We start from the raw sequence: 15,047 nt of genomic DNA, 5'->3' as shown, positions 1-15,047 counted from the left end.
TTGTTCACAAATATCCTGCATAAGGCCAAAAGCAGAATATGCTTCTCAGGTTTGGTCACCACACTTAAAAAAAGCTCAGAGACTTGATAGAGAAGGACCAGAGATGGACTCTTAATGATGTCCCAGAAGTAAGAGAGGGGAGTTGCAGGGAAAGGCAAGAAGCCTTAAATTTTCCCTTCATGGAAGAAGAGAAAGTGAGGAGTGGTGTGGTGACATCTTTAAGTTTTTAAACCAGAATGATGACATAGTGTACAGATCTTCAAAAGATGTAGGGATAGAACAACCAAGGGACATAGCATGAAATTAAGCTAGGGACTTGTTCTGAAAAGATGTGAAGAAGCTATTTAATAGTATGAAAATGGTGGATAGATGATGTGAAATGACTGAAGACATGGTTAATGCAGACAGCATACAGAATTTGAATAGTTGTATGATAGAAGAAAATGTTTGAGAGATGGAGCCCCACAAGTACATAACTCCCTCGCATATATTACAGATAGATAATTACATGTGTGAAATTATCTTCCCTTTACATGGAAATAGTAATCACACACATTCATGCACATGATTAATCAGGAATTGGAATCATGCCTGAATATGTTTGTAGGTGAAGATGGTATCATGAGATATAGAAATATCTTGGACTGTCCTAAACTATAGAGGGACATTAGTTAGATATGTGTCTGTGAAATTCATCCAGATTGGATGCAAAGTAACAGTGTTAGGGCACAGTAAATGGAGACCCATGTATGATTACCATCATACAGAAGAGAAATTACAGGAGTCTTTGTACAAGTAGGATTTAGGTTTGTATGTATCCCCAACCTATCTCTGGAACACCAACAAAGATAATGGTCAATGAGTAAAATGTTCAGTTAGAACAAGGTGTTCATTAAATATTTACAGCATTTATTGGACATAAATAGGACTGCATAACCATTTACAGGGAATGAATAGGAAACATTGACTCTTTTACTTTTGAATTAATTGAAAAAGTTGCAAATGAATTAGCTTTTCAGTATTAAAGGAAATTAAGACTGGAGTGCATGCTGAGAAACATAGCAAGAAATTAGAGATATGAATTAATTCTCTTTATATGGAGCAACATAAATGAAGAAACAGTAAGAGTTACAACTTTTAAAATTTTTGATAATATATTTACAGATCAAACGAGTGACAAAATGGAAATGAAATGTAAACCCTTTCATCATTAAGAGCCTGGGATCAAACTCAGTACCATATAAGTGGTAAACCAGTGACTAAGACCATGTTGTAACAGTCATAGTAAGTGTGGCACTGGGTTTAATTCTGAGCACAGATTGGTGAAAAAGTTTATGTATACAAATATGATTGTAAAGATTTAAGAGATGGATTCCTATAAGTGTTGAACCGTCCCAATATTGTATGCAGGTATAAGTTTGTTGAGTATTCCTGGTAAATTATATGGGAGAGTATTGATTGAGAGGGTGAAGGCATGTACAGAGCATCAGATTGGGGAAGAGCAGTGTGGTTTCAGAAGTGGTAGAGGATGTGTGGATCAGGTGTTTGCTTTGAAGAATGTATGTGAGAAATACTTAGAAAAGCAAATGGATTTGTATGTAGCATTTATGGATCTGGAGAAGGCATATGATAGAGTTGATAGAGATGCTCTGTGGAAGGTATTAAGAATATATGGTGTGGGAGGCAAGTTGTTAGAAGCAGTGAAAAGTTTTTATCGAGGATGTAAGGCATGTGTACGTGTAGGAAGAGAGGAAAGTGATTGGTTCTCAGTGAATGTAGGATTGCGGCAGGGGTGTGTGATGTCTCCATGGTTGTTTAATTTGTTTATGGATGGGGTTGTTAGGGAGGTTAATGCAAGAGTTTTGGAAAGAGGGGCAAGTATGAAGTCTGTTGGGGATGAGAGAGCTTGGGAAGTGAGTCAGTTGTTGTTCGGTGATGATACAGCGCTGGTGGCTGATTCATATGAGAAACTGCAGAAGCTGGTGACTGAGTTTGGTAAAGTGTGTGAAAGAAGAAAGTTAAGAGTAAATGTGAATAAGAGCAAGGTTATTAGGTACAGTAGGGTTGAGGGTCAAGTCAATTGGGAGGTAAGTTTGAATGGAGAAAAACTGGAGGAAGTAAAGTGTTTTTAGATATCTGGGAGTGGATCTGGCAACGGATGGAACCATGGAAGCGGAAATGGATCATAGGGTGGGGGAGGGGGCGAAAATCCTGGGAGCCTTGAAGAATGTGTGGAAGTCGAGAACATTATCTCAGAAAGCAAAAATGGATATGTTTGAAGGAATAGTGGTTCCAACAATGTTGTATGGTTGCGAGGCGTGGGCTATGGATAGAGTTGTGCGCAGGAGGATGGATTTGCTGGAAATGAGATGTTTGAGGACAATGTGTGGTGTGAGGTGGTTTGATCGAGTAAGTAACGTAAGGGTAAGAGAGATGTGTGGAAATAAAAAGAGCGTGGTTGAGAGAGCAGAAGAGGGTGTTTTGAAATGGTTTGGGCACATGGAGAGAATGAGTGAGGAAAGATTGACCAAGAGGATATATGTGTTGGAGGTGGAGGGAACGAGGAGAAGTGGGAGACGAAATTGGAGGTGGAAAGATGGAGTGAAAAAGATTTTGTGTGATCGGGGCCTGAACATGCAGGAGGGTGAAAGGAGGGCAAGGAATAGAGTGAATTGGATGGATGTGGTATACCGGGGTTGACGTGCTGTCAGTGGATTGAATCAGGGCATGTGAAGCGTCTGGGGTAAACCATGGAAAGTTGTGTAGGTATGTATATTTGCATGTGTGGACGTATGTATATACATGTGTATGGGGGTGGGTTGGGCCATTTCTTTCGTCTGTTTCCTTGCGCTACCTTGCAAATGCGGGAGACAGCGACAAAGCAAAAAAAAAAAAAAAAGATAAAAAAGATAAAAGTTATAAGTAATCACACACACACACACACACACACACACACACATGATCATTCATTTACTTACTTCTTTTTATATGCTGTAGCCATTCCTTTTTTTTTTTAAGACATGCAGTGTATCCTCATGAAGCCATACTGTTCTTGTCATTCACTCTGATGGTAGTCTTTTAATGATTTATTGTAACATTGGACTTTACTAATATGTGTATTTCTACCAGGTGTAATGGCAGCAAGAGGAATGCTAGAAAACCCAGCAATGTATGCTGGCCATAAAACTACACCACTTGAATGTGTCAAGGATTGGGTCAACATTGCCCTCACAACTGGAACTAATTTCGCCTGTTTTCATCACCATCTTATATATATGATGGACAAGTCTCTTTCAAGAGCCGAAAGGAGATACTTCAATATACTGGGTAGTACTTCTGGAGTGTTAGCGTATTTGACAGAAAAATACATGATGGAATTTTTTGTGCTTTTCATTTAAACTCCACTTGATGAATAGTCAAGATCGTACAGTGCATTTTAGATGTTAATTTGCTTTTTAAAATGACAAGTAGATTATTGAGCATATTTACATACATAAACTTTTCACAAGAAAGAAATACCCATAAAAGAAATTTTCTGATAGATCTTCTGTATGTGCAATATTTTTATTTGTAATGGAGCTTCTCTCAGGTTCCACTGCATACTTTTTTACTATTGGACATCTTTTGGGAATTCCAGTATTTTACTTTTTTCATTATCATTATATTCCTATATTTTCATTACTTTGTTTCCCCAGTTTATGCCTCATTTAGCAGCATTTATTCATATCATAGATCTCTGACAGAGGTAATGGTCAGTAATTAGAATATATCATCAATATCATATATCATATAGCTTTTATGGATCTGGAGAAAGTACTTGACATAATCAAGCAGAATGCTGTATGGGATGTGTTAAGGATGTATGGGGTAGGGGTACACATGTTAGATGATGTGAAAACCTTCTATAAAAGAGAAAATGTATGTGTAAGGGTGTGGAGAGTTGAGTGAAAGCTTCAGGTACATGTGGGTTTGAGGCAGGGGTGTGTGATGTCATATGGCATCTTAACATATACATGGATGGAGTGATTAGAGATCAAATCAAAACTAGGGAAATGGGATGTAGAGATGGCGTTTTGTGGTGAGGTGTGGTGGCGAGTGACAAGCCTGTTTGCAAATGATGACATGTTGTTTGCAATAAGTGGAGAGGAGTTGCAAAAGGTTGCAACTGTGTTTTAGGCAACTGAAGGTAAATGCTAGTAAAAGTGTTTGAAAGGAAACAAAAGAGTGAAAGTATAGATTTTGCTAAGTCTTATAGATTGAGAAAAAATTGTACTAAAGCATGTTAGAGATATTGGGGAAGAGCTGTCAAACTTTAGTATTTGGGAGCAATTTGGGTATCTATCTATCTGTCTACATCTCTGATGCCTGTTTCCAACTGGAACTCCCTCAAGGGGGTGGCCACGACAATGAGGTCTTCATAACTAGTGAACTTCTGTTGCTTTTTATCCTTTAGTGCTTCACCCTTAACAGGCCACTGGCAGAGGGCACCTCTAGCACAGTGTTTGCAGAGGTTCCTACTTAAGGCTCATGCCTAATGTTCCTACCTACAACTTCTACCTAATCCTCCTGCCTGAATCTTCCTACCAACTACTTTTATCTATTACTCCTACCATTTTGCCAAAAGGCAGGACTAGCACATGACGCTCACCACAAGAAAATCAAGTGTTACAAAGAATGAGTTGTTTGAGTAAAGTGCTGTCAAATATTATGTATGACAAGGAGAGGTTGTATGTTTGTAGACAGAATTCCAGAAGTCCATGTGTCAGTGAGGCAGAAAGAAAAAACAGCTACCTGGGTTAGAAGAGTGCAACTTGACAACCGCTGAAGTACTGGCTCACTATGCAACTGTCACTAACCCTCCCAATACCCAGGCAGGAAGTACCTTTTTGGTCATTGGCTGCCCAACAACTACTAAGTTTGTGATATGGAAGGAGCGAGCAGTACATGGCAGAAAAGTCTATGGGTCCTTTAACAGAAAGTGAAGGGTAGAGGTGTAAGTATGAAAGTGAAGAAAGGATTAAAGAACAGCATAGTCCTGCAGACCCTATGCAGTAGAGACATGGACATAGGATGTGTCACAGAGGTTAAGAATAGAGGCTGTGGGAATGAGTTATTTGAGAATGTGGTATGACTAGATGGAATAAAGAAAGTTAGGAAGGTGTGAGAGATTTAATATGGCAGGGAATGCAAAGGAAATTAATTGTGGAGTGGTAGAGTGGGTGAAACCTACTTCTACGTAATGCTCATGCCTATTGTTCCTACCGGCTACTTCTTCCTAATTTTTCTATCTAATGCTCCTGCCTAAATGTTCCTACCAATTACTTTTATCTATTGCTCCTACCATTTTGCCAAAAGGCAGGGATAGCGCTTAGCACTAACCATCAGAAACTCTAGTGATATGAAGAATGAGTTGTGTGAGTGAAGTGTTGTCAAATGTTATGTATGACAAGGAGAGATTGTATGTTTGGTTGTGGTATGGGCTCTGGAGAGAATGCCGGATGGGGAGTTTACTAGGAGAGTGTACAATAGTACCATTAAAAGGGATGGTGTGAGAGGGAGACCACCTTTGACATGGGGAAATAGATTGGAAGAGTATTGGAGGGAGAGATAAGGGAAAAGAATGCATGGTATGGTGTATGCAAGCGGGGCATGTAAGGAGAGGGATAAGTGGAGATTTTTTTACTGTGGCAACCCCCTTGATGGGAGTTGCAGAAGGGAATGGGCATTAAAGATATAGTTAGATAATTACCCTCATTATGTATATTGTTATTAAAGAAAAAATATCAGTTATTTTACATGGAAAGTTAAAGGTGTGAAAATATGGTGTTCCTTGCAAGATGATTGTCAGAATCTGGATGTGAATCTTAGATTATTCTGCTCTGTCATTATTACGAAATGTTTATATTTATTTATTTATTTATTTTACTTAATCACTGTTTCTTGCATGAGTGAGGTAGTGCCCATCCACTCAAATACACATATATATACATTCTTTCTTTCTTTTAAACTATTCACCATTTCCCGCGTTAGTGAGGTAGCGTTAAGAACAGAGGACTGGGCCTTTTTTGGAATATGCTCACCTGGCCCCCTCTGTTCCTTCTTTTGGAAAATTAAAAAAAAACGAGAGGAGAGGATTTCCAGCCCCCCGCTCCCTCCCCTTTTAGTCGCCTTCTACGACACGCAGGGAATACGTGGGAAGTACTCTTAATCCCCTATCCCCAGGGATAATATATATACATAAACACACATATACATATCAACATATACATACACATACACAGACATAAACATATATACACATATACATACTTGCTTGCCTTCATTCATTCCTGTTGCTACCCCACCCCATAGGAAACAGCATCACTATCCCCCCTGCTTCAGCGAGGTAGCACCAGGAAGACAGACAAAAAGGCCATATTCATTCACACTCAGTCTCTGTCTGTCATGTGTAATGCACCAAAAACCATAGCTTCCTATCCATATCCAGGCCCCACAGACCTTTCCATGGTTTACCCTAGATGCTTCACATACCTTGGCTCGGTTCATTGACAGCACGTCAATGACGACTAATAAATTCATAAAATTCCCTCTTTAGGGATTTCATTATGAAAGAATAGTAAGTATTTTGCATGAGACATTTAAAATGTGAAAACCTAGTCTTCCTTACAAGGTGACCGTAAGGGGCTGAATTACAAATCCTAAATTATTTTCCTGTGCCACCATTATGAAATACATGATGACTTCAAAAAACTTGAAATTCCTTTTTTATGAATTTTATTATTAAAGAAATAGAATACTAGGTATTTCATATGACACATTGAAAATATGAAAACTTGGTGTTTCTTTCAAGTGATCATTAGCAGCTGTGATATGAATCTAAATGAGTTTTTCAGTGGTCATGGGATATAAATCTGATACGTTATTTTCCTTTGGCATTATTATGAAATGCATCATAACAAAAACCTTGCAGCATCTTCAAATATTTCATTATTAATGGAAAAAAAATATATGGTTGATGAAAAATTTTAATTTTTCAAACCTGTTGCTATTGCAAGGCTATAATGTTATAATAAGAATTTTTACCCTCATTCTTGAATGTTGCTATTAGGAAACATTGCTCTAGGAGCCATCACCATATGATGGTCTTAGGTGTTCATAATTGAGAAATGTCTCTACATTTTTTTAGATTTAGACATAGCACATTTCATGTTGAATCTCGTCATTCACATAGCTTGGACCACTCACATAACTAGTTGGTAATGCAATTGAAGTACCAATAGATTTCAGGGCTGTCACATCTTAGAGTATCTCTTACAAACTTGAATTCTTCAGGTTTAGGTTGAGATACATTACGGAGTGATATGAAATTTTATGATATATCAAAATATGAAATGTCGGGTAAACCATGGAAAGGTCTGTGGGGCCTGGATGTGGATAGGGAGCTGTGGTTTTGGGGCATTACACGTGACAGCTAGAGACTGAGTGTGAATGAATGTGCCCTTTTTTTCCCATTTTCCTGGCGCTACCTTGCTGAAGCGGGAGGCAGTGATGCTGCTTTCCTGTGAGGCAGAGTGGTGCTGGGAATGGATGAAAGCAAGCAAGAATGAATATGCAGATGTGTATATATGTTGATATGTATATGTGTGTGTATGGGCATTTATAAGTATATGAGTGGATGGGCCTTTCTTTGTCTGTTTCCTGGTGCTGCCTAACTGACATGAGAAACAGCGATCAAGAATAATGATAATAATAAGAATGACTCATTATTACATCAGCCTTTGTCACCCAAAATACTTGCCCTGTTTTCTAAATTATCATCCCACAAAATTTTGTTGTGGTCAGCCCTGTGATGTAGGAGTATTTAAATAGTGGACAAAAAGACAGACATTCACACAAACATATGTGCTGTAAAAATATAGATAATAGGCTATAAGGTCTGTTTTAAAATGTAAGACCATTAATGAAAGAATATAATTCTAACATTTTAAACACTTCATTGGCTTCTGAAAAATGTTCATGTGTTTCACCCAAATTACATACCAGTATATGTAACACCAGCTCCCACGTGGAAGATGGTGTTTACAAAGTACTGTGAACCTTCCCATTCCCAACGTTAACATGCCTCTTGTTACAAGCTATCATCTCGCAAAATTTGGTAAAATTTGATCCTGTAACTCAGAAGGACTTAGATAATGGACACAGACACATAGACCTTTGTGCTTTATATATGTAGATATCTCTTATGTGATTCTGGAGAAAAGAGTCTGAATGCTTGTTGTCTTCACCAACAGTTGTGACTTTCAACAGACCTAGTGGACTGTAAATGATCTTTGCTGATTTTCTAATACTACTGTTAGCTATCCTTTTCTAGATGGTACAGCACTTGGAAAAGCATCTTCATTAGGTCTATTTCTCCTACTTTGATGATTCACAGTAATTTGTTACTCATTTCCTGTTGATGCACATGCATTTGTTATAAGAGTTTAGTCCTGTGCACCAAGACACAAGAGTTGGTCACCAGTTTTTGATTTCACAATGGTTAAGTGCAGTGTGGGCAAATTCTTGACTGGAGAAGGATTACTAGCAGTCATGTCTGTGCCTCAGACTGCTTCATGTTGAATGTGCAAAATTAAAACCCACATGTTTAAACTACACTTTTTCCTACATCCTAAAAATCTCATAACAAACAGCCTGCTAGATGAGTGGAAATCAGTTGTTGCTGAAGCTGTAAAAGTTGTCGGCTTTATCAAATCAAGGCTTCTTAAGGTTTGCCTTTTCTTCATACTTAATGAAATGATAGGTGCAAATCACCAATCCCTGTTTTTTCACATAGAGTTCACTAGTAGCTTTTGCAATGCTAGGGCCTGACTAGGATTTTTTACCTATGGGATTAGATACAGCAGTTTCTGAGACTGCATTACAAATTGAAGTGTGTATATTTTAATAAAACAATTGCTGGCACATTTGGCTGACATCTTTAAGCATGACAATGAACTGAAATAAAATATGCAAGTATGAGGTGAGAGTATACTTATTACCTGTTCAGACAAGTCGGGTTAAAATCAGCTGTGGGGAGAGAAAATAGTGTGGAGACCATTGGACATGTTCAAATGGAAAAGCAAGACTTATGTTGGGAAAAAGCTATTGGCTTCTGGTTCTACCAGAGGGTTGGCCAAGGGTTTGAACATTATGTGATTATTGTCTCTGAATAAGGTAGCAAAAAAACTTCAAGTTTATGCATCACATCATGTTGATCATCACTGAGCAGTATGACTAAGTTTGTGATCCTTTCACTTAATCTGTGTAGGCATCAGTCTAGGAGCTTCTCTGAAGGTGCAAGAGGAATTTATAGACCTTATGATCAATGCTTCTCTTTCAATCTTACTTCAGTGAGGTATCCCTGGGTGTATTTTGGCTATTTATGTTATTGATGTGTTGCTACAATTTTTTATAACATGCTTTGTGAGGGGAGCTTCTCATCATTAGGAACTCATTCCTAAAGAGACTGGAAATCAAGCTCCATGTAGCCCTTTCCAGCACAGTTGGACATCAACTGCCTCTATTCCTGAAGACAGGCACTCATTTTTCACTAGTTTCATATGAAAGCTCAGGCTTTCAGTTCTGCTTATGATTGCATCTAGGAACAGTTTTAGATGAATTATTTGACTGCCCTATTATTTTTAAAGTTATATATGAGAGAAAGGCTTCAAAACAGAATCTTGCCTTGTGTAGATAGTGTCTCTGGTGGCAGACTCTTGAGAGAACCTTCAGAAGTGGTTTATAAGAGTTTAATATGATGTGTGATAGGAGAAAGAGTAATGTACACAAGAAATATGATAATGAGGTTCAGCAGAGGGATTGTTTTGAATGGTTTGAGTTTGAATTGGGAGAACTTAAAGGAAGTGGAGTGCTTTAGGTATCTGGGAGTGATTGTGGCTGTGGATGGAACCAAGAGGTCTGACTGAGCCATGGGGTGGCAAAGGGGGCTACGTTCATGAGTGTATTTAATAGCATGTGGAAGGAGAGGTCATTGTCTGTAAGGGCAAGGATGCTTATGTTTGAAGGTATAGTTGTCTTGACAGTTTTGCATGATTGTGAGTCTTTGACCTTCAATACATAAGAAAGGAAGAGGATGGACATGTTTGAAACAATGATGGCATAAGAGATTAGGGTGTCGGTTTGCAAAAGGCAGAATGGGTGGAGGAGCAGGCTGACGAGGTTTAATGTTTTAATTCCAGATTTAACACTTCATTTTCATCAATTAAGAAACAAATATGGCTCCTTATTTATCTGAAGATCATTCCCTCCAGAAACTCCCAACAAGGGCATGGCCATGGCCAAAGGGTCTTCAATAGTCCCTGTCCTTAAATGCCTCCCTCACAAACACCATTCATGCATTCTTTCACCATTTCTGTCCCTCCAGTACGGGTCCACTCTACTTTCCCATGTCACTTTCCTTTTCACACTAAACACTTTAATTGTACTATCGTACACTCTCCTTGTAAAGTCCCCATCTTGCTTGCTTTCCACATGCCCAAACCACTCAACGTATTATGTTTCACCTACTCTATCATGCCACAATTCATTCCATTTGCATTCTCTGTGTACTTTTTTCTAATTGCAAGTCATATAGTAATTTGTTACTGATTGATTGTTCCAAGTTATCAATAAACTTTTATTTTATATTCCTAACTCAATCATTTTATTCCAGTCTCAGGAAAAGGCCTCCCACAAAATGTTTGCATGGCTCCCCCAACCCTAGTCAGATTTAGTGGAGGCTCCAGTTGAGGCCATGACACACACACACACACACACACACACACACACACACACACGTTCTCCAGTGGAATCGCTCAGCCTTCACTACCATTAAGATTTGCGGGATTTGTCATTACTTTTACTTCGTAATTGTGAGGAGTTGCCATTCTGGTTTCTTTTTTCTTACTTATGGCACTGCTGATGACACTGTTTGGACAGACTAGCTTGTATGTATCTTCATGTGATCCTTCTCTTCCACCGGCAAGGATGAGCTACACCAGCATGATCGGAAGTAGTTACCTAGAGAGAACCTGTCAAAAAAGAAAAAACAAAGGGAAGTATTTCTGTGTTATTTGAAATCCTATGGTGGTTTTACCATTGTAACAACGTTACAATAACAGTTATTTTAAACTCAGTGCATGGCCCCTTCAGTTGACCCCCCCCTTTCTATCTCTCCTTACAGAAAAAGTTAAATCCCCCCCTGACCCCACACAAGCTTAATCTGGCCGTTGACAGTCAGTACGTTGTGGTGACTATGGTTGTCATGAAAAACAAGTATACAATATTCTTTTTCATTATACCGTCGGTCTGTCACTTTCGATTTGTTGCTGATTATAGATTACCTCCCTGATCTCGGGGGTAAGTAGCTTCTGATCTCCAACATCCTGTTGGGATTAACTGCCTCAAATCCTTAGTAAACCATCAAAAGAATGGTTATGGCCACAGCTCGCTTCCGATATCATCCCCTCCATTTAACAGTCATTGCTTGGTGTTGACGTCATTCTCTGACACCGTCAGGATGCAACAGTCTAGCTGGTCTCAGTATGATTTATTCTTCGCATCTCGTTACATGTTAGATGTAGGCAAGATTTTCTTTTTCATATAACTGTTACCAGGAACGATATAGATGTGGTGTGAGTATGGTCGTGAATTTGATATTGAGCAACTTTTGGAAAGTTTTCGAGGGATTCCCTGATTAGTTAATCTTTTAACTTTACGGCTGTTTGTTTTTCAGAACATGACGATATGCATAAACTACAGTTTATGCATAAATGAGGTAGCGCTAGGAAAACGAAAAAAAAGGCCTTATTCGCTCACATCCATTCCCTAGCTGCCATTTGTAATACACCAAAACTTCAGTCCCCTATCCATATCCAGGCCCCACTGACCTTTCCATGGTTTACCAGGGTGCTTCATGTGCCCTATTTCAGTCAAATGACCACATCGAACCCTGTATATCACATTGCTCCGTTTAATTCTATCCCGTGCACGCCTTTCACCCTCCTGCATGTTTAGGCCCCGATCTCTCAAAATCTGTCATTCTCTTCTTCCAATTCCAGTTTGGTCTCCCGATTCTTGTCCCCTCCATTTCCGACACATATATTCTCTTTGTCAACTCTCATTTTCTTTATATATATATATATATATATATATATATATATATATATATATATATATATATATATATATATATATATTTTTTTTTTTTTTTTTCTTTCAAACTATTCGCCATTTCCCGCGTTAGCAAGGTAGCGTTAAGAACAGAGGACTGGGCCTCTGAGGGAATATCCTCACCTGGCCCCCTTCTCTGTTCCTTCTTTTGGAAAATTGAAAAAAAAAAAAGAGGGGAGGATTTCCAGCCCCCCGCTCCCTCCCCTTTTAGTCACCTTCTACGACACGCAGGGAATACGTGGGAAGTACTCTTTCTCCCCTATCCCCAGGGATAATGTATATATATATATATATATATATATATATATATATATATATATATATATATATATATATATATGCATATATGCATAAGGTGCTCAAATAGAAAAGCAACAGCTGGGAATGACCGTTTGGGCATCGAATCATGATTTAGGTAGTCTTGCGTATGTTTCATTCGATTTTATTTACTGTAAGCTGAAAAATGAACTCCTATGATGTCTGACGATGATTTAGAGAAAAGGATTTCTTGAATTTTTGATGGGTTGAGGTCTGGTGATCTCGGTGGTATGGGAGTATGCAGGTGAATAGTCTTTACCTCCTGTCTCCAAGAGAATGAGCAATTTTCATACATATGTCTGTTTTGATTTGAAAATATACGGGCTAAAGTGTTTACAGTGCATAGATGATATTGTATACATCAAACAACAATTAATGGTTGAATGATAAGAAATTGTTTATGTAACCCTGATTAAGATATCCGTACAAGTCATCGTAAGTCTCCTGTATGTCTTCGACAAACCTCCAAACCCATTCAGTCAGACCATGGGGAGCTTCCCTCATCTCATTCCCTGTTCCTCTATCAGCATTACCGTGAAGGATCGTCCTAACTGAGTTTGACTTTTGCCTTTCACTCCTGCAATTATAACTTCGTGGCTTGTTACAGTATATACGTTTCTGTAATTCTGAATTGTTTTTTGTTGTGGTATATACATATGTATCTCTTTTGCTTTAATCACATAGTCATCGGAATGGCATATCTTCAGTTTATGGATAAGAGTTTTATGATATATCATATCATCACAGCATTCTACAATCACACGAGTGAAAGATTTTAGTTCATTTATTAGTAATTATATATATATATATATATATATATATATATATATATATATATATATATATATATATATTTTTTTTTTTTTTTTTTTTTTTGCTTTGTCGCTGTCTCCCGGGTTTGCGAGGTAGCGCAAGGAAACAGACGAAAGAAATGGCCCAACCCACCCCCATACACATGTATATACATACGTCCACACACGCAGATATACATACCTACACAGCTTTCCATGGTTTACCCCAGACGCTTCACATGATTCAATCCACTGACAGCACGTCAACCCCGGTATACCACATCGCTCCAATTCACTCTATTCCTTGCCCTCCTTTCACCCTCCTGCATGTTCAGGCCCCGATCACACAAAATCTTTTTCACTCCATCTTTCCACCTCCAATTTGGTCTCCCTCTTCTCCTCGTTCCCTCCACCTCCGACACATATATCCTCTTGGTCAATCTTTCTTCACTCATTCTCTCCATGTGCCCAAACCATTTCAAAACACCCTCATCTGCTCTCTCAACCACGCTCTTTTTATTTCCACACATCTCTCTTACCCTTACGTTACTTACTCGATCAAACCACCTCACACCACACATTGTCCTCAAACATATATATATATATATATATATATATATATATATATATATATATATATATATATATATTATTATTATATATTTTTATTATACTTTGTCGCTGTCTCCCGCGTTTGCGAGGTAGCGCAAGGAAACAGACGAAAGAAATGGCCCAACCCCCCCCATACACATGTATATACATACGTCCACACACGCAAATATACATACCTACACAGCTTTCCATGGTTTACCCCAGACGCTTCACATGCCTTGATTCAATCCACTGACAGCACGTCAACCCCGGTATACCACATTGCTCCAATTCACTCTATTCCTTGCCCTCCTTTCACCCTCCTGCATGTTCAGGCCCCGATCACACAAAATCTTTTTCACTCCATCTTTCCACCTCCAATTTGGTCTCCCTCTTCTCCTCGTTCCCTCCACCTCCGACACATATATCCTCTTGGTCAATCTTTCCTCACTCATTCTCTCCATGTGCCCAAACCACTTCAAAACACTCTCTTCTGCTCTCTCAACCACGCTCTTTTGATTTCCACACATCTCTCTTACCCTTACGTTACTCACTCGATCAAACCACCTCACACCACACATTGTCCTCAAACATCTCATTTCCAGCACATCCATCCTCCTGCGCACAACTCTATCCATAGCCCACGCATCGCAACCATACAACATTGTTGGAACCACTATTCCTTCAAACATACCCATTTTTGCTTTCCGAGATAATGTTCTCGACTTCCACACATATACCATTCTTCGTGTGTTTCCTGGCGGTACCTCTCACACGGGAAACGACGATCAAGTATGATAGACAGAATAAAATTAGTAATTATCATAAGTTGTAGAATATCCATCTTCCTCGTATAAAACCATATTCTTTGTCTCAAAAGTTTGTATTTTATGCCTGTTAGACTCATGAATCTGTAATTATTGTCTTGTTTCTCTGTCAACGCTTATAAACAGGGCGGTAATATCGGTCAAGGCTAATCACCTACATCCAGGTTTATAATCTTATTGGCGAAGTTCACATTAGTTCTGTTATCCACTCTATTACAGAGATGTTGAGACCTATAACGCGGGCTCTGGAGCAAGCCTTTACGTCCGTCCCCCCTCTCCCCCTCCCCGTATTTAGAGGGCGGGGGGCTGT

General features: G+C 38.8%; 1 protein-coding gene across 14 annotated transcripts in view; it reads left to right on the top strand.

The window, feature by feature from the left end:
* Dus4 (Dihydrouridine synthase 4) overlaps nucleotides 1-9,018 on the top strand; it is a 333,705-nt gene extending 324,687 nt beyond the window's left edge. For all 14 annotated transcript variants that reach the window (XM_071663316.1, XM_071663320.1, XM_071663315.1 and 11 more), the window contains one exon: nucleotides 3,130-9,018. In XM_071663316.1, coding sequence (XP_071519417.1) covers nucleotides 3,130-3,398 — 269 coding nt within the window. In that variant the 3' untranslated portion in view covers nucleotides 3,399-9,018. The remainder of the gene's footprint in view (nucleotides 1-3,129) is intronic.
* Nucleotides 9,019-15,047: the final 6,029 nt, after the last annotated feature.

Source organism: Panulirus ornatus, chromosome 7 (assembly GCF_036320965.1).
Source record: "Panulirus ornatus isolate Po-2019 chromosome 7, ASM3632096v1, whole genome shotgun sequence".
In the NCBI taxonomy this organism is placed as follows: domain Eukaryota; kingdom Metazoa; phylum Arthropoda; class Malacostraca; order Decapoda; family Palinuridae; genus Panulirus; species Panulirus ornatus.
This window is presented reverse-complemented; position numbering and strand designations above follow the sequence as displayed.